This window comes from Salvelinus sp. IW2-2015, unplaced genomic scaffold, assembly GCF_002910315.2.
Source record: "Salvelinus sp. IW2-2015 unplaced genomic scaffold, ASM291031v2 Un_scaffold996, whole genome shotgun sequence".
Classification (NCBI taxonomy): Eukaryota; Metazoa; Chordata; class Actinopteri; order Salmoniformes; family Salmonidae; genus Salvelinus; species Salvelinus sp. IW2-2015.
In genome coordinates, this window is record NW_019942678.1 from 91,563 (window position 1) to 118,017 (window position 26,455).

The 26,455-nt window shown below is 45.2% G+C and overlaps 1 protein-coding gene across 2 annotated transcripts; it reads left to right on the forward strand.

Annotated features, from left to right (window-relative positions):
* The first annotated feature begins 146 nt into the window (after positions 1–146).
* Positions 147–26,455, forward strand: LOC112069375 (cyclin-J). Of its 2 annotated transcripts, XM_024136699.1 has the most exons (7): positions 147–427; positions 1,162–1,268; positions 1,869–1,977; positions 7,479–7,689; positions 20,312–20,611; positions 22,238–22,397; positions 22,732–26,455. In XM_024136699.1, exons 3-7 carry the CDS (start codon positions 1,900–1,902, stop codon positions 23,264–23,266), a joined length of 1,284 nt encoding a protein of 427 aa, XP_023992467.1. In that variant the 5' UTR covers positions 147–427; positions 1,162–1,268; positions 1,869–1,899; the 3' UTR covers positions 23,267–26,455. The 2 variants fall into 2 exon arrangements, with proteins under 2 accessions (XP_023992467.1, XP_023992466.1); XM_024136698.2 differs by lacking the exon at positions 1,162–1,268.

The window sequence follows — 26,455 nt, forward strand, 5'->3', positions numbered from 1 at the left end:
TGAAGTTTTTCATATCTAAGAGAGACATGTTCAGTTTAACTGAAATCAATTAGAGAAAGAGKTATTGCCGTAGTTTTAGTCACGGGTTTTTGGACTACATTTCCCATCTCACACTCGGTGTTTCGCGTACGCAGGTTCACGAGCTCCTTATCGACCCCAACAGCAGCTGGGGCAGCCAACCACTTTGTTGAACGGGAACTCGTTAGAAAGAGACGATCGTGGAAAAATCGTTGGAAAAGTGTAAACAGACTAGAAAACAGCGGAATTAAACTGTTCTGAAGCATTGTTACTTTGTCACCCGAATAACGGAAACCGTCGTCGCTTTTCGCCGGTACCGAGGATAACACAAAACTTCCCAAAGAGGAATTCTCTCATTCAGGATGTCGGAGTGAAACAAAGAGGTCTGAGGGTATTCCTGTCGGAAAGGGTGAGCGGCACATGCGATCATGGAAATGTCGCGAATTTAGAAGTTGATTAAATGTGTGTGTCAAGGATTTAATGCGGTCAATATTCACGTGCGATCTTTGTTAAGTTTGAGTTATAGGCCTATAAATAAAAGAGTATTAGAAACGAAAGACCGGTACACTTTTCTGTTAAAAAAACACTGTTGGAGAAACCGTCTCGTCTCGTGGTGTTGACACCGCTGAATGACAGTCTTGACAATTTTTCCCATGATCAACGTATTGTTTTCTTTTCTCATAAGGAAATTTGTGACAAAGTAGTAATTTGTTGTTTGTTGTTAGGACTACAACAAAAAGTTACTTTGTTAACCTAGCGCTATAATTCCCATCCATTTCGTTTTTTTCCACTGCAGGGGGGCATTTAAATCACACCCACATGCACGGGGGAATGCAGTGCAGTGCAGTACCATAGTCCAATATTGTACTAAAGGAGCCTAACGTTACTCCTTAGTCCAAGGACCTTACATACTCTGTTTAAAGGGCGAATTGGCTCTGACAGCCAAAACAGTTAACACTGCATCTAAATGTAAATCAATYGCGGTACGGTTCTAGAAACATAAATCCCTATACTTTAATATCACAACAAAATAATTTGACAAACGCTAAATACACACTTAGTGTACACGGTTTTTAACACAGTTGCAGCCAACAGTATTTTTCAGTGACAAGTTTGTGGCGCATGTCTTCCGTTTACAAACAGGTTCGGAGATGCAGATAGCTATTTAGCACAGGTAGTCCACTCTGTCTTCCGTAAACAAGCGCTGTAACATGGAAATATGGCCGTGTGGGAACCCTAACCCTATAAAGGTGTGTATCAATTTAACATTTAAAAAATGTATATATTTCTCGCAGATCTGAAAAAAAATGATCCTTATGCTTCCAGAACCGTACAGCAAGCGAAGCGTGTTAATGTTCAGACGTCACGGCTTTTAACAACCCCCCCCTTCCTGCATAATGTAGTGGAACCGAGAGTCATGATCAAGGGCGATGCAGTGCCAGTGACATGTCTAAGCTTACCAAAGAGCAGCCGACTATTTTGAATAGTTTTCCAGAATTTTGCTTTGTAAACATTTCGGAAGGCTATATGGTGTGTTTTATTTGATCAAGTGCTGATCTTTAAYTGCAATCGATTTTCAATTGATTCCTTAATGTATATCAAAGGCATGTCACCCCGCACAACCCACTCACCTCTAGGATTTGATTTGTTATTACTTCATAGTGCAAGTTACATTGAAAAGATGAAATGTATTTTTTCCTAGAAATCAACACATTTGTTGCTTTGCTGGAACTTCCTCTCTCTTATAAAAATAGATGTTTTAAGAGTTGTGATCAGACACCAACAACCCTAACATGCGGCATACAGCCAGGATGTCTCTTGACTTAGCCCACATTGCTGTGTGTCTGCAGGGTTGAACTTCATCCTTGTGGCCTTCTCTGAATGGGAAAGATGGAAAGGGAGTTACAATGGTGGAAAGGACAGCTAGCAGAGGATATCCATCAGTCCCTTCGCATCAAGGTAAGACCAGTCAGTCATAGAATCAGAATGAATAGACTATAGAATTTAGAATGAATAGAATTCTGAATTCCGATTCTATGAATCCAGTTCGCTGGGTCTCCTTGGTTCATTCCCTGAGTTCCACTTTCCTCTTATCATCGCCACATGTGATAAGAATCTCAACTGCATGTTGAAATAGGTATTATGGGGATGTTCTTAATGCCAGGGAGAAAGTTTTGAGTTTGGTGGCCTGCAGATCACCTGTGCTTAAATGCAGTTTAACCTAAACAAGACGGCAACTAATCTAGGTAGCCTAGCGGTTAAGAGCATTGGGCCAGTAACGGAAAGGTAGCTGGTTCGAATCCCCGAGCCGACCTTGTAAACCAAATCTGCCGGTGTGCTCTTTGTGCAAGGCACTTAACCATAATAGCTCATCTATGTCGTTCTGGATAAGAGGTAAAATGTATGTTTTCTTGTTCACCTAGTGTTGTGCATTTATAAAAATAAAGATCCAAGCCATAAGTGCCTTGATAGCCACTCAACTCATACATTTAGCTATATTACACTGTGTAGTTAATGTTGGCAGATATAATTACATGACTGTCATCTATTTGGAAGTGATCTAATTTAGATTACATAGAAGGGCTGAGGCTCATTAATTGGCTGATACAGTAATTAGGCAAACCTCCAGCATGATTATATTTTTTACTGTGTGTCCCTTTTAATGGCAGCATCTGTCACTGGACTGCAGTCTTCTTGTAGGGAGTAAGATTATCACAGCTAATTTGATTCTATGTAGGAGGGACAATATGAAGTAGGGGTTTGTGTGTGTGTGTCTACGCACACGTCACGTGTAGGGGGAGTATTTGGATAGTAGATGGCACTGTTGCAGGCAGCTGCCCCCGCTCTGTTACAATCGGGCAGTCTCATTACAAGTCATTCACTTAGCCTACCACAGTAATTTTATTTACTCATGTCTGACTCACTATGAGTTGGAAGTCTTTAACCAGGGTGTATGAAGTCTGTAACCAGGGGGTATGACGTCTGTAACCAGGGGGTATGACGTCTGTAACCAGGGGGTATGACGTCTGTAACCAGGGGGTATGACGTCTGTACCAGGGGGTATGACGTCTGTAACCAGGGGGTATGACGTCTGTAACCAGGGGGTATGACGTCTGTAACCAGGGGGTATGTAGATTAGGGCCTCCCTTCTGATTTATTCTGACTCCCCCAACCCTTCAACCAATCAGCAGACCAAGGACAAAAAGTCTGTGTAAATAAGCAATTATGCTGATGTAACTTGTCCAGTGTCTTTGAAAGCCAAAACAACGCCCCAGACATAAACCCTATTTCTAAATACGTGTAGCCCATCAGCAGGCTAGTCTGCTCCTCTCTGCATCCAGAGTCCCCTGCCTTCCACTGCGGTTCCCCACAATGCTCCTGAACCCCCAGACAGACAGATGGACCAGAGGCAAGGCACGCAATGAGGGGGGCGGAGAAGAGAGGAGAACTCAAGGCGGGGGTGGTGTTTTACGGGGGTTTCTGTGTCTAACACTTTTTAATGTTTTGTCCTTCAGATTCCTTTAGCTGCCTATCACCTTAGTGATCACCATTGTTTCTGTATCGCCTACATAGAACAAACTCAACAGATAATTGATGAAACTCACAGATTAAATATGTGTGAGGCACACGTGTGCCATAGATTGTGGTCCTCAGTACGTTGGTCATGCTGACAGACGCTACGGCGTCAGTGTCCAGTAAAGATTAGGTTTACGGGTGGGGTAGTGTTTGTTGTTTGGACAACCCTTAGGGAAGGGAAGTAGGCTCTCTGTCTCTGAAGTAGACAACAATAGTAACCTGTATTTTTAGTATGGGTGGATGTTTTTCGTGTGCCTTTAACAGCAAACTACAAACTGGTACAGCACTACGTAAAAAGATTAATCCATCCCTTATTTAATATGATATTAAATAAATCCACATTATAAAGCCCTTGTTTGTTTTGTTTTTTTAGATCAAATATCCATCTATGTGTGGTATGAAGAAGAAACAACGCTTTTATTGAAAAACCAAAGCAACTCTAATTTTCTAAGCCTGTATTAGGATAGAGACAGACTCATAAAGCATTAAAGGCAGTACATTTGCGGGAGAAGAAGTCTGTTTTTAGCTCTCCCCTTGTCAAATGCATCTTTAAGCAGAAGGCTCCACCCCAAGGACACTCCTCTATTCCCCTATGCTACAGTATATGGTTGACTAGGAGGACACTGGGTGCGTCCTTGGGGTGTGTTTTTAAAAAACAAACAAAGAAAGGAACCCTGTTCACAAAATAGTGCACTACTTTTGACCAGAGCCCGATTCCCTATATAGTGCACTACTTTTGACCAGAGCCCGATTCCCTATATAGTGCACTACTTTTGACCAGAGCCCTGTAGTTCAATAGTAATGTCTTCTCTTCTAATTTTGTCCTTTGAAACACCAGCTGCTAATTGAACATGAATGGGAGATGTGCTAGGGGTTTAACATAACCCCTACTGCTGAACCACCATGCCTCCTTACCACCCCTCCCCTTGGGGAACCCTGTCTCCAGGGACATTCCGGTTTCACGTCTGTACAACATTATCGGAATCCATGCTCCATGACTGTTTTGATCAATTGGACTGGAATATGTTGGGAATAACATCAATAAACATGCCAACTTAGTCACCGGATTCATGACAAAAAAATGTGTAGATTATGTGATACCAATGGTGTCTTTSAAAATGTAYCCAAATCGAAAACTATGGATTGATGGCAGCCTTGTCAGGAAACTGAAGGAGAGAGATGCTGCTTATGAACACGGCAAGGTGACCAGGGGACAATTGTATGGTTAATTAAACAGTACAAATACGACCTACACAGATCGATCAAGATGACGAGACACAAGTATAGAGACAAAGTGGAGGAGCAATTCAGCGGGTTGGATACAAGGTGCATGTGAAATGGTCAAACTACACAGACACCACGGTGAAAAAGACAGCGACTCTTTAACCTCAGGAGGCTGAAGAAAATCAGCCTGTCCCCTGTCCTCCGTGTTCTACAGAAGCACCATCAAGAACATACTGTTCTGCTGGCACACATGTTCTACAGGAGCCCATCAAGAGCATACTGTCTGGCTGCATCACATGTTCTACAGAGAGCACCATCAAGCGATACTGTCTGGCTGCATCACATGTTTCTACAGGAGCACCATCAAGAGCATACTGTCTGGCTGCATCACGTTCTACAGGAGCACCATCAAGAGCATACTGTCTGCTGATCACGTTCACAGGAGCACATCAAGAGCATACTGTCGGCTGCATCACATGTTCTACAGGACACCATCAAGAGCATACTGTCTGGCTGCATCACGTTCTACAGGAGCACCATCAAGAGCATACTGTCTGGCTGCATCACATGTTCTACAGGAGCACCATCAAGAGCATACTGTCTGGCTGCATCACGATCACAGGAGCACCATCACAGAGCATACTGTCTGCGCATCACGTTCTACAGGGCACCATCAGAGCATACTGTCTGGCTGCTCACATGTTCTACAGGAGCACCATCAAGAGCATACTGTCTGGCTGCATCACGTCTACAGGAGCACCATCAAGAGCAACTGTCTGGCTGCATCACATGTTCTACAGGAGCACCATCAAGAGCATACTGTCTGGCTGCATCATGTTCTACAGGAGCACCATCAAGAGCATACTGTCTGGGCTGCATCACGTTCTACAGGAGCACCATCAAGAGCATACTGTCTGGCTGCATCACATGTTCACAGGAGCACCATCAAGAGCATACTGTCTGGCTGCATCACGTTCTACAGGAGCACCATCAAGAGCATACTGTCTGCTGCATCACGTTCTACAGGAGCACCATCAAGAGCCATACTGTCTGGCTGCATCACATGTTCTACAGGAGCACCATCAAGAGCATACTGTCTGGCGCATCACATGTTACAGGAGGCACCATCAAGAGCATACTGTCTGGCTGCATCACGTTCCACAGGAGCACCATCAAGAACATACTGTCTGGCTGCATCACATGTTCTACAGGAGCACCTCAAGAGCATACTGTCTGGCTGCATCACGTTCTACAGGAGCACCATCAAGGCATACTGTTCTGGCTGATCACGTTCTACAGGAGCACCATCAAGAGCATACTGTCTGGCTGCATCACATGTTTACAGGAGCACACATCAGAGCATAACTGTCTGGCTGCATCACATGTTCTACAGGAGCACCATCAAGAGCATACTGTCTGGCTGCATCACATGTTCTACAGGAGCACCATCAAGAGCATACTGTCTGGCTGCATCAAAGCCTGGTACGGCAACTCCACCGCCGCTGACCACAAGGCACTACAAAGGGTGGTACGCTCAGCTGAACGCCCCATTGGGTGCACACTGCCTTCCCTCCAGGACACCAACAACACCAGGTGTCGCAGGAAGGCCGTGAAGATCATCAGGGACACCAGCCCCCCGAGCCACAGCCTGTTCCCCCCGCTTCCATCACTCAGACACGGGCAGTACAGGAGCGTCATGGCAAAACTGACTGGCCAATAGCTTCTACCCCCCCAGACCATTAGGCTTCTGAATAGCCACCACTAGTCAGCTACCACCCCCCCTTCCCGCTCTGCTCCCCCAACAGGCTTCTACCCTGCCCCCACCGCAATGGACATTTATCATGCTGAATAGCCACCACTACTTCTTACAGCCACCACTACTTCCTGTTCTCCTCCCCATGGGGAACCCTGTCCTCTATATTAATGTTATAACCCATATTAATGTATTGGAACATGTGTTAGAACCTCTGTTAGGACCTATATTCATGTGTTAGAACCCATAGTAATGTGTTAGAACCTATACTATGTTAGAACCTATATTAATGTGTTAGAACCTATATTAATGTGTTAGAACCTCTATTAGTGTGTTAGAACCTGTGTTAGAACCTATATTAATGTGTTAGAACCTATATTAATGTTAGAACCTGTGTTAGATCTGTCTCTTATACACATCTAGATGTGTATAAGAGACAGGTGTTAGAACCTGTGTTAGAACCTATATTAATGTGTTAGAACCTATATTAATGTTAGAACCTGTGTTAGAACTTATATTAATGTGTTAGAACATGTTAGAACCTGTATTAATGTGTTAGAACCTGTATTAATGTGTTAGAACCTCTATTAGTGTGTTAGAACCTGTGTTAGAACCTATATTAATGTGTTAGAACCTATATTAATGTTAGAACCTGTGTTAGAACTTATATTAATGTGTTAGAACATGTTAGAACCTGTATTAATGTGTTAGAACCTGTATTAATGTGTTAGAACCTCTGTTAGAACCTGTGTTAGAACCCATATTAATGTGTTAGAACCCATATTGTGTTAGAACCTGTGTTAGAACCCATATTAATGTCTTAGAACCTATATTAATTCTCTCTCTCCACCTACCTTCTCCTCCTCTCCTTCCTTTTCTCTCCATCTTCCTCATCCTCTCCCTCTAGGAGTTGAAGCTGCCTGTGTACCGGGCCCACTCCCCTCAGATAGGGATGCGTCGGTACTTTGCGGACCTGCTGGCCATACTGTCGAACCGCTACCAGCTGTGTCCTACAGCCAGACACCTCTCTGTCTACCTACTGGACCTGTTCATGGACCACTACGATGTAGCCGTCAAACAGCTCTACGTCATCGCTCTGTCCTGCCTGCTCCTTGCCAGTAAGTACCATGAGTCTTTACAGAATAATGCTCTGTCAGTTTCCTTCAGCTGACAGTGGAATTCAAGTCAAATCAAATTTTATTGGTCACATACACATGTTTAGCAGATGTTATTGCGGGTGTCGTGAAATGGTTGTGTGCCTAGCTCCAATAGTGCAGTAGTATCTAACAATACACACAAATCTAAAAGTAAAAGAATGGAATTAATAAATATATAAATATTAGGACGAACAATGTCGGAGTGGCATTGACTAAAATACAGTAGAATAGAATACAGTATATACATATGAAATGAGTAAAGCAATTTGTAAACTAATATGTGACGAGTGTTCCGTTATTAAAGTGGCCAGTAATTCCATGTCTGTATATAGGGCAGCAGCCTCTAAGGTGCAGGGTTGAGKWACCAGGTGGTGGCTATTTAACAGTCTGATGGCCTTGAGATAGAAGCTGTTTATCAGTCTCTCGGTCCCAGCTTTGATGCACCTGTACTGACCTTGCCTTCTGGATGATAGAGGGGTGAACAGGCAGTGGCTCTGGTGGTTGTTGTCCYTGATGATCTTCTTGGCCTTCCTGTGACATCGGSTSCTATAGGTGTCCTAGAGGGAAAGTAGTTTTCCCCCGGTGATGCGTTGTGCAGACTGCACCACCCTTTGGAGATCCCTGTGGTTGTGGGCGGTGSAGTTGCCCTACCAAGCGGTGRTACAGCCCGACAAGATGCTCTCAATTGTGCATCTGTAAAAGTTTGTGAGGGTTTTAGGTGACAAGCCAAATTTCTTCAGCCTCCTGAGGTTGAAGAGGCGTTATTGCACGTTCTTCACCACACTGTGTGGGTGGACCGTTTCAGGTTCAGTGACGTGTACGCTGAGGAACTTGAAGCTTTTCCCCTTCTCCAAATTTCCTTTGTTAAAATCCGCAGTTACAATAAATGCTGCCTCCAGGATATGTGATTTCCAATTTGCATAAAGTCCAGTGTAGTTCCTTGAGGGCCATCGTAGTATCGGCTTGAGTGGGAATATACACGTCTGTGACTACAACCAAAGAGAATTCTCTTGGGAGGTAATACGGTCGACATTTGATTGTGAGGTATTCTAGGTTGGTTGAATCAAARGGWCTKGMGTTTCTGTACGTTGTCACAATCAMACCATGAGTAGTTAATCATGAAACATACACCACAACCTTTCTTCTTCCYGGAGAGTTCTTTATTCCTGTCTGCWTGATGTACTGAGCCCAACTGGCTGAATGGACAGGGACAGTATATCTGGAGAGAGCCATGAGTCTGTGAAACAAAGTATGTTACTGTCCCTGATGTCTCTCTGGAAGGAGATCCTCGCGCTGAGCCTTTGTCTACTTTATTGTCCAGAGACTGAACATTAGCGGGTAATATACTCGGAAGTGGAGGATGGTGTGCACACTTCCTGAGTTGGACTAGAAGTCCACTCCGAATACCTCTTCTCCGCCGGTGGCGTCTTGGAGCAGCCTCTGGGATGAGTTCAATTGCCCTGGGTGTGTACGAACAAAGGATCCARTTCAGAAAAGTCGTAATGCTGGTGACTGACCGCTGCTCTGATATCCAAAAGATATTTCCTGCTCTATGTAATAACGCAAAAAAAACATTCTGGCCTAAGAAATAACAGACAAAACAACAAAATACTGCAAAGTTGCTTAGGATCTAGAAGCGGAGCTGCCATGTCTGTCAGCGCCATCTTGTTCTCGCAGCACATTTCTTAAACTGTTGAATGGTTATATGAAGTTATAACACACTCTGTTCCCATCCAGTACCTTCAGTGATCATTTACTCCAGTTTCCAGACAATGGATGGCTGCAAAACCCTATATCATTTGTGGTGCTGTGCCTTTTCACATTGTTTAGCTAGAAGCCCAGTCTGTCTGTGACTTGGTGAGGATTAGCCTACACCTGTGTCGGTACGTCTTCATGCACATAGCTTTGATCCTACCTTTGATAACGTGTCTGGGGGGGGTTTTGTCTTTAGTCGTTCCTGATGGCACCTCGTCTAAATGAATGTCCTACGCAGCAAAGCGTATGAAACCCACTAGAGCAGGAATAACGACATAAAGGAACCTTGGACCTGGGCTTTGTCAGATAGCTGATTGTGATCTTGGAGTCAGATTATATACCATGATCTAGGCTTCTACTGCTGTTACTATGTGTAGGTGTAGTTGCTGTAAGTGGGTCTGTGTGTGTGTGTGTGTGTGTGTGGTGATTAACGGCTAGTCTGTGAGTCTGTACATTAACACAGCTCACAGAGCATCATGGGTAATTACACTAATGATGCTGTCATACTGTGAGTCTGGGACGGGGCCCGCTCACTGGGGAGACGTGTGTGTGTGAGGCTTCGGGGAGCTCGTAGAGTTTACTGGAAGACTAAATGAAAAGATGAAAATATATCGACCAAAAATCCTGTTAGAGGATTCTCTTACTAGACGAATGAATGGAATCTTTTGATTGCTTCTTTCAGTGAGAGAACAGAGTCAGACTCTAGGGAKCAGCTCTGTGTGATTGATGAAGGCTTGAAAGGGCTGTTTGATTCAAGGTTGTCCTGATTGAGTTTGCTGTTTAATCTCCTGAGGTGCTGGAATCTGGCCTAATTAATTAACTCAACTTCTCTGACTGGTTGGTTGTTCAGTACTCCGGTCCTGCTGGGTTTCAGGTCTGATGCCAGCTTTGCTCTGGGCTCGTTCTGTGTGTCCCAAATGGCACCCTATTCCCTATGTAATGCACTACTTTTGACCTGCGTCCTATGGGCCCTGGTCCAAAATAGTGCACTATATAGGGAATAGGGTTGTTGTTTGGTACATAGACTTTTGAAAGGAACACATTGTCTTTGTTAAAATTCCACGGGCTTCTGCGCTAGGTTAATTAATCACACTCTCCATTGTACCTCTCAACAGTCAGCACTTAATCCTGTTAGCCTATTGGAAGTATTTCTCCATCTCTCTATCGCTCTCTGGTCTCTCTCCTCCACCTCTCTCTCTCTCCCTGTGTTTGAACGATGTGTGTGTTTTCATAGACATTCACAGAAAGCAAGGTAAAGAAAATTGTGGTTCCATGGTATTTGTGTGTGTGGTTTTGTATTTGTCCGTGTTCCATTTGCGAGAGGAAGGAAATGGAGTGTCCCAACTTCTTCTTCCCAGTCACAACCACAGGGTCAGGAGACCTATTGTATAAAGTCCTTCTGCGCATTTAACATCCTTTCATCAAAGCCTTTTTCCTAAAGGAATTCTTACCCTTCGAATTGTCGGATMATTTCAATGGTGCTCGTAGATGCCAAAAGTCTAGACACCCCATTGGCCCCAGTCAACTATTTGGTGTTCACATCAACCAACAAACTATCAGCCTGATCACCAACAACAATGAGAGAGCTTATAGGTGGTGTGGTGCCAGGATAACAACCTCTCCCTCAATGTGAGCAAGACAAATGAGCTGATCGTGGACTACAGGAAAAGGAGGGCCGAACACGCCCCGTTAACATCGGCGGGTCGAGAGTTTTTCAAGTTCCTTGGTGTCCACATCACCAACAAACTATCATGGTCCAAACACRYCAAGACACACCTCAGGAGACTGAAAAGATTTGKCATGGGTCCCCAGATCCTCAAAGTTCCACAGCTGCACCATCGTGAGAATCCTGACCGGTTGCATCACCGCCTGGTATGGCAACTGCTCGGCTGTAAGGCGCTACAGAGGTTAATGCGTACATCACTGGGGCCAATTATCCTGCCATCCAGGAGCTAGATACCAGGCGGTATCAGAGGAAGGCCCCAAAAAGTTGTCAAAGACTGTTCTCTTTGCTACCGCACGGCAAGCGGTATCGGAGCACAAAGTCTAGGTCCAGAAGACTCCTTAACAGCTTCTACCCCCAAGCCTGCTCAACAATTAATCAATTGGCCACCTGGACTATTTGCATTGACCCCCCCCCCCCCCCCCCATGCACAGTGGCCCAGTGACTTCCAACATGACTCTTCTTGGCATCCCTCTCTTCTGTCCCTGAAGTCAGACCACTCAGCTCTGCTCTGCATAGCAGCTATTTGTTCTCACTAATGAAATCATAGACTTGTGACTTGCTCTCTCTCACACACACACACACACACACAATTCAAGGGCTTTATTGGCATGGGAAACATTGCCAAAGCAAGTGAAATAATTAAATAAAGATTACACTCACAAAAGTTCTAGTACAAAAGGGAAAATAAATAACCCTAAATATGGGTTGTATTTACAATGGTGTTTGTTCTTCACTGGTTGCCCTTTCCTTGTTGCAACAGGTCACAAATCGTGCTGCTGTGATGGCACACTGGTATTTCACCCAATAAATATGGGAGTTTATCAAAATTGGATTTGTTTTTGAATTATTTGTGGGTCTGTGTAATCTGAGGGAAATATGTCTCTCTAATATGGTCATACATTTGTCAGGAGGTTAGGAAGTGCAGCTCAGTTTCCACCTCATTTTGTGGGCAGTGTGCACATAGCCTGTCTTCTCTTGTGAGCCAGGTCTGTCTACAGTGGCCTTTCTCAGTAGCAAGGCTATACTCACTGAGTCTGTACGTAGTCAAAGCTTTCCTTMATTTTGGGTCAGTCACAGTGGTCAGGTATTCTGCCACTGTGTACTCTCTGTTTAGGGCCGAATAGCATTCTAGTTTGCTCTTTTTTTGTTCATTCTTTCCAATGTGTCAAGTAATTTATCTTTTTGTTTTCTCATGATTTGGTTGGGTCTAATTTATGTTTCTGTCCTGGAGCTCTGTGGGGTTTGTTTGTTTGTTGATGGCATAGAGGACCCTCCTTGCCTTGTCTCTCAGATCGTTCACAGCTTTGTGGAAGTTACCTGTGGCGCTGAAGTTTAGGTCGAAGTATGTATAGTTTTTTTTTGTGTGCTCTAGGGCAACGGTGTCTAGATGGAATTTGTGGTCCTGGCAACTGGACCTTTTTTGTCTCTCTCTCTGCAGTCAGTGAGTTTGGCTATTTGTATTTATTTTTTCACAGTGTAGTGGCATCTACATTTAAACATTGTTGCCTGATGAGATCAGAAGTGGTGTCTTTCCAATAGATATACAGCACTATGTTCATGCAATCTCAATGAGGTCAGATCATGTTGTATTGTAATATCTCTGTCTGTTCCCTCAATGAGGTCAGATGGCAGTTGACAGTTAGTTCTAAGCTGTGTATTATTCAGGATGTCTCCCATGCTGCTGTCCTGCTACATGGAGCCTAGTAGCTGTAACCCTGTGGTATGCTGCTGGTGCATTGGTTGAATGGGTTCAGTGGGTGGGTTTGAATGTTTTCTAATGGTTGTCTGGATGGTGTGTGTGTGCCGGCTGTGGATGACCTGCAATAAGTTGGCTAACGGTTTGTGTTACAGAGAAGGGGCTTTAAAAAGAGCAGCTACACCCCATCCAACCCACACACACTGCAGCAGGCCTGCCTGGGGGCACGAGGGTTGGGAGGGACTGTGTGTGTGTGTGTGGAGGGAGAGGGCCACCTGCCATATGCTCCCTGAGTCAGGCCCAAACAAAAGCCCGTCAACAGGAGCCCTGGCCCAGGGTGGGGGAGGGGTGCAGAGACATGAGTGGAGGTTGTGTTTTCGTGTGTGCATTTGTGTGTTATTTATGTGACTGGCTGCAAGCGAGGTTGACATGTAGAGGCTTCTACTTAGTATCTTATCTGACTAGAACTCCATTCAGATGGCTTTATCCCCGACCATAGCTCTCTGCTAGGATCAAATCAATCAAGTTTATTTTATATAGCCCTTCGTACATCAGCTATTATCTCGAAGTGCTGTACAGAAACCCAGCCTAAAACCCCAAACAGCAAGCAATGCAGGTGTAGAAGCACGGTGGCTAGGAAAAACTCCCTAGAAAGGCCAAAACCTAGGAAGAAACCTAGAGAGGAACCAGGCTATGAGGGGTGGCCAGTCCTCTTCTGGCTGTGCCGGGTGAGGATTATAACAGAACATGGCCAAGATGTTCAAATGTTCATAAGTGACAAGCATGGTCAAATAGTAATCAGGAATAAATGTCAGTTGGATTTTCATAGCCGATCATTAAGAGTTGAAAACAGCAGGTCTGGGACAGGTAGGGGTTCCATAACCGCAGGCAGAACAGTTGAAACTGGAATAGCAGCAAGGCCAGGTGAACTGGGGACAGCAAGGAGTCATCATGCCCGGTAGTCCTGACGTATGGTCTAGGCTCAGGTCCTCCAAGAGAGAAAGAGAGAATTAGCAGAGAGCCAAGAGGTTGGAGTGTTTCAGATGGCCTTATCCTCCACCGTAGCCTCTCTGCTAGGAGTGTTTTCAGATGGCCTTATCCTCCACCATAGCCTCTCTGCTAGGAGTGTTTCAGATGGCTTATCCTCCACCATAGCCTCTCTGCAAGGAGTGTTTCAGATGGCCTTATCCTCCACCATAGCCTCTCTGCAAGGAGTGTTTAGATGGCCTTATCCTCCACCATAGCCTCTCTGCTAGGAGTGTTTCAGATGGCCTTAATCCTCCACCATAGCCTCTCCTGCTAGGAGTGTTTCAGATGGCCTTATCCTCTAACCATAGCCTCTCTGCTAGGAGTGTTTTCAGATGGCCTTATCCTCCACCATAGCCTCTCTGCTAGAGTGTTTCAGATGGCCTTATCCTCCACCATAGCCTCTCCTGCTAGGAGTGTTTTCAGATGGCCTTATCCTCACCATAGCCTCTCTGCAAGGAGTGTTTCAGATGGCCTTATCCCTCCACCTAGCCTCTCTGCTAGGAGTGTTTGAATGGCCTTATCCTCCACCATACCTCTCTGCAAGGAGTGTTTCAGATGGCCTTATACTCCACCGTAGCCTCTCTGCTAGGAGTGTTTTGATGGCCTTATCCTCCACCATAGCCTCTCTGCTAGGAGTGTTTGATGGCCTTATCCTCCACCATATGCCTCTCTGCAAGGAGTGTTTCAGATGGCCTTATCCTCCACACATAGCCTCTCTGCTAGGAGTGTTTGATGGCCTTATCCTCCACCATAGCTCTCTGCTAGGAGTGTTTCACGATGGCCTTATCCTCCACCATAGCCTTAGCTAGGAGGTTTTCAGATGGCCTTATCCTCCACCATAGCCTCTCTGCTAGGAGTGTTTTCAGATGGCCTATCCTCCACATAGCCTCTACTGCTAGGAGTGTTTTCAGATGGCCTTATCCTCCACCATAGCCTCACTGCTAGGTGTGTTTAAGTGCTTATCCTCCACCATAGCTCACTGCTAGGATGTTCCTCTGAGTCTCATCACTCGTCAGGGCCCAGGCAGAGACTGGGCAGGGGCCCCTAAAGCACCTCTACCCCCCCCCCCCCCGCTTCCACATCCAACCCTGGGGGCGCAGAAACGAGCTGAGCGGTGCTTCAAAGAGATGCCGACCGCTGATGTTTAACAGGGAGGAATTGGAAGGGGGGGCATGCAGAACGGGACATGTTTGAATTGAACCTCTCGATATGTAGATTAACAGGGGGACTCCCGCAGTTTCTCCTCCCCTCTCTTTCTGTCTGTCTCTCTGATGCTTGATTGTAATTATGAGATAATTAATCTGTGGTCTGATAATTAATGGAATTATGAGTTGACGGTAAAATGGCTGTGATCTACGACAGTGATTTCTTCAATGCTGCTTTTTTTCCCTTCCCACGAAATGTAGGCTAGTTTTATTATTTAATGTCATTAGATTTTGATTTAATGCCATTGATGTATTATTTAAGGACTTTGTGTTCTGGTTCTATAGAGGTCTTTTGTTTCTTACACAAATACCAGGCTAGGACTGAAATGTCATGATGCCATTTGTTATTGATTAGTGTTTCACTTCGGGGGGGGGGGGCTATGATTGCCAGAGGCAAAGTATGAAGGGGGGGTCACCATTTCCCCCACAACCCCTCCTTTCTTCCCCTCTTCCTCGCCACAAAAGTGTTCCAGACCCCTAGGCCTTGGACAGGAGATCAGAGGGCCGAGGATTCTTCCTGGTCACACAAGCGTTAGGCACTTGAGGTCAGAGCTCAGTCTGCGTCTACATTGTGTTAACCGGCAGAGCCTATAGGACGAACACACTCATTGGGGGGGGGAGTTTGTGGTGGAGCTGTGACCAATTTCATCTGAATGAAAGACGAGCCGGCAAATTAGAGGGAGGGGGAGGGAGAGATGGACTTCAGAAACATTTTGTTGTATTACAGCCTGAATTTTAAAATGAATTCAATCGCAGTTTCATGTCACTGGCCTACACACRATACCCCATAAGTGTAGTTATGTTTATCAACATTTTTACAAACTAGCAAATGAAAAGCTGAAATGTCTTGAGTCAATAAGTATTCAAGCCCTTTGTTATGGCAAGCCTAAATAAGTTCAGGAGTAAACAGGTGGTTAACAAATTGCATGCATTCACTCTGTGCGCAATAATAGTGTTTAACAAAGACAATGTTGAACCCCATACACACACAATTATCTGTAAGGTCCCTCTGTCGAGCAGRGATTTAAAAACACATTCAATCACAAAGACCAGGGAGATTTTCCAATGCCTCGCAAAGAAGGGAACCTATTGGTAGATGGGAAAAAAATTATAAAGCAGACCTTGAATATCCCTTTGATCATGGTGAAGTTATTAATTACACTTTGGATGATGTATCAATACACCCAGTCGCTACAAAGATACAGGTGTCCTTCCTAACTCAGTTACCGGAGAGGAAGGAAACCGCTCAGGGATTTCACCATGAGGCCAATGTTGACTTTACAACAGATGCAGAGTTTAATGGTTGTGATAGGAGAACACTGAGTATGGATCAACAACATAGTCGTTACTCTACAATACTAACCTAAATGACAGAGTGAAAAGAAGGAAACCTGTACAGAATAAAACCTATTCCAGAACATGCATCCTGTTTGCAACAAGGTACTGGAGTAATACTGCAAAAAAAAATGGCAAAGCAATTAGATTGTAGGACTGGTGAGTTTTTCAGGATAAATAAAGAAAMGAAATGGAGCAAAGCACAGGCCAAATCCTAGAGGAAAACCTGGTTGTCTGCTTCCCACCAGACACTGGGAGATGAATTCATCTTTCAGCAGGACAATAACCTAAAACACRAGGCCAAATATACACTGGAGTTGCTTACCAAGAAGACTGTGAATGTTCCCGAGAGGCCGAGTTACAGTTTTTACTTAAATTTACTTGAAAATCTATTGTCAAGACCTGCAAATGATTAATACACTTCGGTGAGCTCTTTTCAGGATAATCTATAAGAATTTGAGTCTTATTACCAATTGATTCTGAAAGGCAAAGTGCATTGTAAGTAAAGGAATGTTTGTCCACAATAAGCGTAAGGTTGTTATATGTGTGATTCTTGTGTTTTGGTTCTGTTATGGTCCTAAATGACCGAGAAGGATTCTGAAAAGAATAATGGGCACATGTTGTACAATCCAGGTGTGAAACTCTTAGATTTACCCAGAAAGACTCACAGCTGTAATCGCGGCCAAAGGTGCTTCTACCAAGTATTACTCGGGTGTGAATACTTATGTAAAATATAAATCTAAACTTATTTTCACTTTGTCATTATGTGGTATTGTGTGTAGATAATATATTCTGAATTCAGCCTGTAACAAAACGTGGATTAAGTCGAGGGGTATGAATACTTTCTGAAGGCACTGTACCTATTAGGCTTGAGAAATGGGGTTGGTGGATGTTGAGTAGGTATTTGTAGTTTGATCCAGGCTGTATCACAGCTGTATCACATCCGGCTGTGATTGGGAGTCCCATTGGGCGGCGCACAATTGGCACAGCGCTGTCCGTGTTTGGCCGGGCTAGACCGTCATTATAAATAATACTTTTTTTCTTAACTGACTTGTCTAGTTAAATWAAAAAAACACTTGAGTGTTGAAGTGTGTTCTTTTTAGATTGAATCATCTACGTCTAGTTTATAGGCAAGCAGTGCTAAAATAGTTTCCCCCCTTCTCATAAACTCCTTCAGAAGAGGTGATTTGTTTTAATGAAGAGTGCAGTGACCGGATCTAGCAGTGTGGTCATTCATAGAAATCAATAAAGTCTGTCTCGGTGGGTGAGGTAGAAACACCATAAGAGTAGTCTCCTCTCTGTGACTTTAGTGAAGACCGGAACCGTAGTCTCCTCTCTGTGACTTTAGTGAAGACCGGAACCGTAGTCTCCTCTCTGTGACTTTAGTGAAGAGCATTTTCTGGTTTCTACACTCCTTTAGCAGTAGTCTAATACCCCCCAGCAGCACACCTGGGAAGAGAGAGGACATGACTACATCCTGCTGTTCTTACCTCTCTCTCTCTGGGCGCTCTCTACAGCCTCTCAGCACACGTCCACAGGGCCGACCCGCAGCCCCAGTGCTCCTGAGGGAGGTTAGTTTCTGAAGAGGACAGACATGCACTTGGCTCAGCAGAGGAAGCACTGACTAGACTCTCTCTCGCTCTTCAGATAGGATCGTTGAGCAACCTACTGACAGCAGAGGAATGCGCCCTTTCTTTTTCTCACACAGCGCGTAGATTAGTCACTGTGTTCATCTTGTTGACATGAAACAGGACAGGTTGTTCTTGTAATTAACATAAACGCTCAAAAGCAGCTTGCAGTACTAAATCACCTTTTGTCCCTATGACTTCTACCTATTTTCAGAAATGTAATTGCAGTTGAAATAGTTTGTTGTATCCCTTGTTAAACACACACCCAACCAACAGCCAATGCAAGTGGTAAACCAAAGAGCCATCACAATGAGAAGACTGACAACACAATGTCACAACCGGTCCCCTAACCCTACCAGGATGTAAGAGGTGGTTTTGTGGAGATGATGATGGGGGGGGTGTATTCATGGCCATTTTATGGCTGTGGACAGACTAGACAGACAGACTAGACTACTGGCCTATAGGATATGAGTGTGAATGGGAAAGTGTAGCCTGAGACTGGGTCTGGGCTGGAGTGGGCCGGCCCTATGCTAAAGCAACTGGAGTAGTGGGTGGGAGTGAACAGAACAGCAGTAACTGTTTCCTGTTCTGGTTATGAGACTCCATTACAGCCTATGTGTTAGCTGCCTCCTGAGGCCTGCTATATCCTGCTGGGGTGATTGGCTGCTGGCTGGGCTCTCTACGGCTCTCTCCTACAGGGTTAATGGCAGGCTGCGGCATCAGCAGTAAAAATCACACTTGAAAGAGCCCATATTTATTTATTTATATATATATTACACACACACACACACACACACACACACACACACACACACATTGGTTCAGCTGGTCTTAAGACGACTAGGAAGGGAATTATAAAGGGGTTAAGGGAAAGAGGAGAGGAGGGTGGATTAGAGGGGGGGGCTGATGTTTTACGTGCTCCTACAAACTATGCTGAACTGCACTGTTGTTAAGGTCTTGTAAAGTAGCATTTCACGGGTAAGGTCTACCTTGTTGATTCGGCGATGTGACTAAGTGTTGATTTGAAGGGGGGGGGGGGGGTAAATGAGGGTGGATGAAAATTGACATAGTGTGGAAAGAGTGCGAGGCAAGGAAAAACCAAGGAGTAGTGTGGTGGAGGGAGGGCAGACGTAGCCAGGCAGGCCTGTTCAGGTGGTCCTCACACCAACTACATCAAACCTCCCGTCCCTCCAACTCTCCTGTCTTTGTTGCCATGACGTTAGTGTTGTGATCCGTGGTATGTTGACAAGGCTTGTCCATAGACTGTTAATCCAAGCTGTTGGGGTTTAGGACTTCAATAATACGGTAGTTGTGACAGGCACGTTCCTTCCCAACACTGTGTGTGAGATCAGATGTGAATGTAACCTAGTCCATTCTTTGTTTTTGAACAATGTTCTGTTGTGTGTCTGTACCTAGTACTCTACACATGGGTATTGTACACATTTCCTGAACATACATGTATCTTCTGTAGATAGTCGGCCTAGTTGTTAACCTTATCTCCCTCATCAGTTCTCTGTGCCATGAGGGTGCCACGTGTGCCCATGTCAGCGCCTCACTCCCAGTTTTCCTGCTGAAACAGGTTTATAGGAGAACCGAGAGGCTTAATAGGTGTTTTTAGGGAAAAGTGCCCGAGTACCCGGGCTCCTCACTCCTTCTCACCCTCTTTCTTCACCCCTTCTCACCCTCTTTCCTCCCCCCTCCTCACTCCTTCTTGCTCTCTTTCCTCCCCCCCTCCTCACTCCTTCTCAGCATCCCGGAGTCGCTTCTTCACTGTTGACGTTGAGACTGGTGTTTTGCGGGTACTATTTAATGAAGACTGGGGTTTTGCGGGTACTATTTAATGAAGACTGGGGTTTTGCGGGTACTATTTAATGAAGACTGGGGTTTTGCGGGTACTGTAATGTACTCAGACCCCTTGAAAAAGTCAAGGGGTCTGAGTACTTACCGATGGCACTATCTACCTCAGTTACCTCGTACCCCTGCACATCAACTCTGTACTGGTTATTGTTACTCATTGTGTATTTATTATTACGTGTTTTGCTTTTCTATTATTTTAATATTTTTATTTCTCTCTGCATTGGTGGGAAGGGTTGGTAAGTAAGCATTTCACAGTTTAGTCTACACTGAAGCATGTGACAAATACAAAGTAGTGTTTTATTAGGAAAGGTTTTTGTGTAGGCTACCTTCTAAAACTCTCTCTGCCCTGTAGGTAAGTTTGAGGAGAGGGAGGATCGTGTACCTAAGTTGGAGCAGCTCAACTCCCTGGGCTTCATGTGTTCTCTGARCCTTGTTCTCAACAAGAGAGACCTCATCAAGATGGAGCTGCTGCTGTTGGAGACGTTCAGCTGGAACYTGTGTATGCCCACCCCGGCCCACTTCATAGACTACTACCTCCAGGCCTCGGTGCAGGAGGGAGACCTGTACAACGGCTGGCCTCTCTCCTCCCTCTCCAAGACCAAAACCTTTATGGACAAGTACACACACTACTTCCTGGAGGTGTCACTGCAAGGTGAGGGGTGATGGAGGGAGGGAGGGAAGGAGAGGTGATGGGTGGGGTGAAGGAATGAGAGCACAGGAGAAAGGTGAAAGCGAGAGAGAGGAGGGATGGAAGGAGAGGTGATGGGTGGGGTGAAGGAATGAGAGCACAGGAGAAAGGTGAAAGCGAGAGAGAGGAGGGATGGAAGGGAAGTTGATGGTCAGGTTGAAGATAGAGCACAGGAGAAAGAGTGGAAAGGCGAGATGAGAGGAGGATGGAATGAAGTGATTGTTCAGTGGAAGGAATGAGGAGCAACAGGAGAAAAGGTGAAACAGAGAGAGGACGATGAACAAGGAAAGTGATGGTTGTTGACAGAAGGGAGAGGGCACAGGAAGAAAAGCGTGAATGCGAGAAAGAGAGGAGGGATGGAAGAAGACGTGGATGGGTGGTGAAATTGAAGAGAGCACAGAGAAAGATGATATATTCGAGAGGAAGAGGAGGGGATGCGAAGGAAGAAAAACAGAGCGGACAGTTATGAAAATATTATGGTAGACTCATTGCTTGTCACAAACCTGATTGCTGTTCTCTAGGACACTACTAACATTCTGAATTGGCTGTTTCCCTTCTAGGACCACTACTAAACCTTCTGATTGGCTTGTGTTCCTCTTAGACATACAAACGTCTGATTGGCCTGGGTTCCTCTAACCACTAACACACATTGATTGCTGTGTTCCTCTTGGGACCACTACTAACGTCTTGGATTGCTTGTTCCTCTAGTACCCCACTTTATAACGGTTGAATTTTGTGTTCCCTCTAGGGACCACTCACTAACATCTGATTGTCTGGTTTCCTCTTAGGAACCACTAAACTTAACGGTTTCTGAACATTGGCTTGTGTTTTCTACAACTCACTAACGGGTCTGATTGCTGTGTTCCTCTAGACCCTACTAAACAGTTCTGATTGCTTTGTTCCTCTAGACCACTACTAACAGTCTGATTGGCTGTGTTGTCCTCTAGACCACTACTAACGCTGATTGGCATGGATATCCTCTAGAACCACTATAACGTCTGATTGGCTGTGTTCTCATAGGGCATATACAGTCATGTGAGACGGGTCGTAGACACTATATAACCCAGTCTGATTGGCTGTTATCTCTTAAGCCACTACATAACGGTTAGATCTTGGCTTGTGCTCTCCTCTAACTTGATGGTGCCACCACTTGACTAACAGTCTGATTGGCTGTGTTCCTCTAGACCACTACTAACAGTCTGATGTGCTGTTGTTCCTGCGTAGACCACTACTTAACGTTCTGATTGGCTTGTTTCCTCTAGACCACTACTAACAGTCTGCAAGTTGGTGTGTTCTTCGCTAGACCACTTACTAACAGTCTGATTGGCTGGTCTAGATCACTCTAGCGGCTATGCTGTGCCCACTAACACTTACTAGACAGTCTGATGCCTGTTTCCTCTAGGACCCTACTAAACGTCTGAATTCTGGTGCTTCCTCGTAGACCACTACTAACAGGTCTATTGTGCGTATTCCTCTAGACCACTTACTAACGTCTGATTTGGCTGTGTTCCTCTAGACCACTACTAACAGTCTGATTGGCTGTGTTCCTCTAGACCACTACTAACAGTCTGATTGGCTGTGTTCCTCTAGACCATGCGTTCCTGAGTTTCCGGCCGTCTCAGGTGGCAGCAGCATGCGTAGCGGCGTCTCGTATCTGTCTCCAGATTTCTCCGAGCTGGACCACGTCTCTACACCTACTGACTGGATACACCTGGGACCACCTCACACACTGCATCAAACTCATGCTGCTGTAAGTCTCTCACACACACACACACCTGGGTCCACCTCACACACCTGGGTCCACCTCACACACCTGGGGCCACCTCACACACCTGGGGCCACCTCACACACCTGGGGCCACCTCACCTCACATTAAGTCTCTCTCATACAGGACAGACACACCTGAGACCAGTTGAATGCTTGTATGCAAAGACCTGATCATATCCATTTGACCGAGCTGATCTCCATGTTAATTCTCTCATTGCTCATGTAGGTTAACTGTAAACACATGACAATCCACTGTCACCGTCCTCAGATGATAACACACGTCTTGTTCTACCTCCCCGTCTGTCTCTCCTCCACAGTGCCCATGACAACGATGTGAAGGAGGCCAACAAACCCAAATCCACCCCTCCGTTGTCTTGCTCCTCCTCTCTCCAGTCCCACCCTCCTCCCTCCCACCTCTCCCCGGTCCAGAGACCAGCTACCTCCTCCAACCCCCAGCARCTCCTCTTCCAGCCTGGCCCAGTGGGCTTCCCTCACCTCTCCCAGCACTCCCCCTCCCTGTCCCAGCTCCACGCGCTAGCTGACTCCCAGGCTTTGGGGCCTGCTGTGGTCAACATGTCCCAGGACATCCTTCAAAGCCACAGGATGGGGCTGCTCACTGGGGCCAACACCATGACCTCCACAGCAGGGACCTTCCCCTCCTATCCTAGCCTGACTTCGGGGCTGCAGCCTGGGGCTCGGGTGGCACCGCTGGCCTTGCAGGGCCCCATCTCCATGCAGGTAGCCTTGGCTGCGGAGCCGCGACACTGCCTCAGTATGGCCTACAGCGGAGGGTACCTGGGGGGCGTGGGCCCCCACCACACCTTCACGTCAGCGGGCTGCTTCGATAGGTGACGCCAGGAGACGGAGGAGAGGATGAACAGCAAACCGCCCCGAGCCAGGGACAGGGAGCGCTCCAATCCTCTTCCCTCACTACTTCCTCCTCCTCTCCGCTCCCTGGCAGACCTCCTCTCTCTCCCCATCAGCACCCCGTCCCCCTCCTCGGCCGCCCCCCGCCCTGCGCCCCCCACCCTCAGACAGAGACGGCGAGAAAGACGGCTAAAACACAAGCAAAGGTCAAAGGGCACCGATGACCCCGTAGAGGTCATCACACTGACATGACACCTGATGTCACTGCGACGTCACTGACTGATGTTGAGCGCTGTGTTCCGATCACGTCACAGGAACATGATTCCAAGGCAATAGCATTAACCCACTGTAGAATGGTCACAGTATGTCCCTGGTTAAGAGGCTGTTATCACTGTGAACCAGAGGCTATGCAGCATGATTCCTCCTCAGTGCCTCCTGTGTTTCGACCAGAGTGATGTCTGTCTGTGAATTCAGATGAAGATGAAGTGCTGCTGGGTCTCTCACTGTAATCCAAAAATATCAACTCAACTGAAGACGAGAAATAGGCCAGTAAAGTGACATATTGAGCTGCTGACTTGGGAACAGTGGTATGAAGTGTTATAAGTAGACATACCAGTGAATTGAAAAGGCTGTGTCACTTGCTATGTCAGCCTTATATCACTCTTATGCCAGTGAATAAAGGGATTATGTCACTCGTCACTAAGTGCTCCAGGGACATTCTGAGAATTCCTACCCAAAATCCTCTCTGGCTGGGGAGGGGAGGCCACAGAGTTCATTGTTCTGTCACAGCAGGGGAAATCCATAGTTTTAACATAGCTGTCATGTTTTGACTTTCTCTTCTTTCATCCTTCTCCCTTCCTCCCTCCTTGTCACCTCTCCTTACAGCATTTAGTCTCCCTTCCTCCCTCCTTGTCACCTCTCCTTACAGCCACCAAGTCTCGTAATGAGGGTTAAAAAGTGAAGCTTTGTTTCCCACGTCCCTCCACTCAGACTTCAAGTGGAAGTGAACTGACATGGAATGCTCATGATAAAGGAGACTTGGAAACATAGAAATAGAATGATTGGCATTCTAATTCTATGCTTAGAACTTTGTTGAAGTAGACAATGAAATGCTGCTGCCTTCTATTAGAAGTGATGGTTCTGTGTGAGCTGAAGACTTGTTTCCATGAACCACAGCGTATATCAGGGACTTGATTTAACGGATTACTTGAATACGATGCCATTGAAACGTGCCGTAGCTTTTTATTTATATTGACACATTTATTCGTTGTTGCTTTATTTTGTATTCTTTGGTTAAGTTAGTTTAGTTTGAGTTCTTTTTATACCAGCGTGTAAACAGCCTATAAACATTGTTCATTTGTAATGTTTTTTTCTGTGCCCTTGTATAACTGTATATTCAGGCTCAGGTTAGGCTGAGAATATCCAATCAGCCGTCTCCTTATTGCTGAGGTTACCCGATCAGCTGTCTTCTTACTGTGTCCTAATGAGTGTGTTTTAAGTAGATATTAGCATGGCACCCAGGAGGGTTTCTCACTTATCTACCTCTCTGAGGAAGAGGACCTGAATTTTTAAATGACATACTAAGCTATATAAACAAACACTAAGTTTGCATCCTGGTAGAATCCGTGACCTTGCAGACGATGAAACACACAGCCCATCTGCAGCTTGTCATTACTAATTGCTTCCCACATTTCCAGCACTGCATTTCCCAAACTTCTACTTCCTGTTGGAACGTAAACACATCCAGATTCCCCTTCTGGGTCTCGCTGGTTACCGTGGCGATGGCCAAAAAAATCTAAATTGGGCTCACTCAGAAGGAGAGTTAGTTGGAACGTTATAGAATGTTTAGATAGAAATGTGCTATTTAGATCAGCTATGGGTATCTGTTGTGTAGAGCAGGGAATAATGGAAGCTCTATAAATCACATTTCTATCTGCAACGGTGTAAACTTCTGGTCCTATTCTCTGTCCATATGCTTTTGAATGTGTATGTTTTTACTATGGTTGTACCTTGTCCCCAGCAGTTTTCAGACTTGAACTATGCTGATACTACTAAGGCTGTGTTCTGCTTCTCAGAACATTTTCTATATAGGTTTTTATGTTCTGATTCTCAATGTKCTAGGCTTAGATATCAGAGATTTATTTAATTGAACGCTGTATGAAGCTTGCTTAAGCAAGTTATCTGTCAAGCATCTGAAATGTGTCTAAACCTTTTTATAGCATGAACATACCTTACTGTAGTCTAGATAGTAATTTACTAGAAATGGAATGAAGGGCTTACTAGAGAACTGTATGTTGTTACTAGCAACCAAATATMTTTCTGCCTGATCTCTTCTGAACTATGTCAATCTACCCAGACCCACTCACTGTACGGCCATCACTACTTTTTATAGACAAAGGGATTCTGCCTTTTTTTGTTAACCTCAGTTTGTTATTTTACATTCCTATTATTTGAAGTGTATTTTATTTACTCCTGTTCTTCCTGTGTTTAATAAAGATGGATGCAGTCGGTGTGGAGTACTGGGTCATATTCATTAGGCACCAAACGGAAGAAAACGGACAAACGGGGAGGGACTATATTAACTTGTCCAATAAGAAAGCGTTTTTTTTCTGTTGCAAAACGTTTTGCTACGGTGTGACCTAATGAATACGACCCTGTTTTAGATTTTAAAAACTCGGTCTTCCCTCACTAAAAAGCTACTTCTCGCTGAGGTCTCAAGGTGCAATATGTTTTTGTTGGTAGAACCATAGCAATAGATTGACTCCTATTTCTACGGCTAGAAGTCTTCTCTCACAGCCGTCACTGTCTTGTGTATAGCCCTCACCACTGGTTCATCTTTTATAACTTAATTTTTTGACATTATTGTGTGATTTGACTCGACGTTGATCCTTGCTGCCAGAAAGCCGAGAGCTCTGAACACTATGTTGCATATTGCAGCCTTGATTGGTGTCCTGTACGTGTTGCTATAGCGATACTGTGCATTTTTCTATGTCTACAGAACTGTGCTGAGAAAAACACACACACACAACCACACTACTTGTCCAATGAAATGACACCAGAAATGTCCCACGTCTATTTTTGTAAAGCTGTTTTTGTAGTCTTTGTTGAAGTGACACAGAGATAAGTTTCTTTTATCAGATGAGCCATTGAAATAAACAACAAAAAWGAACTAAA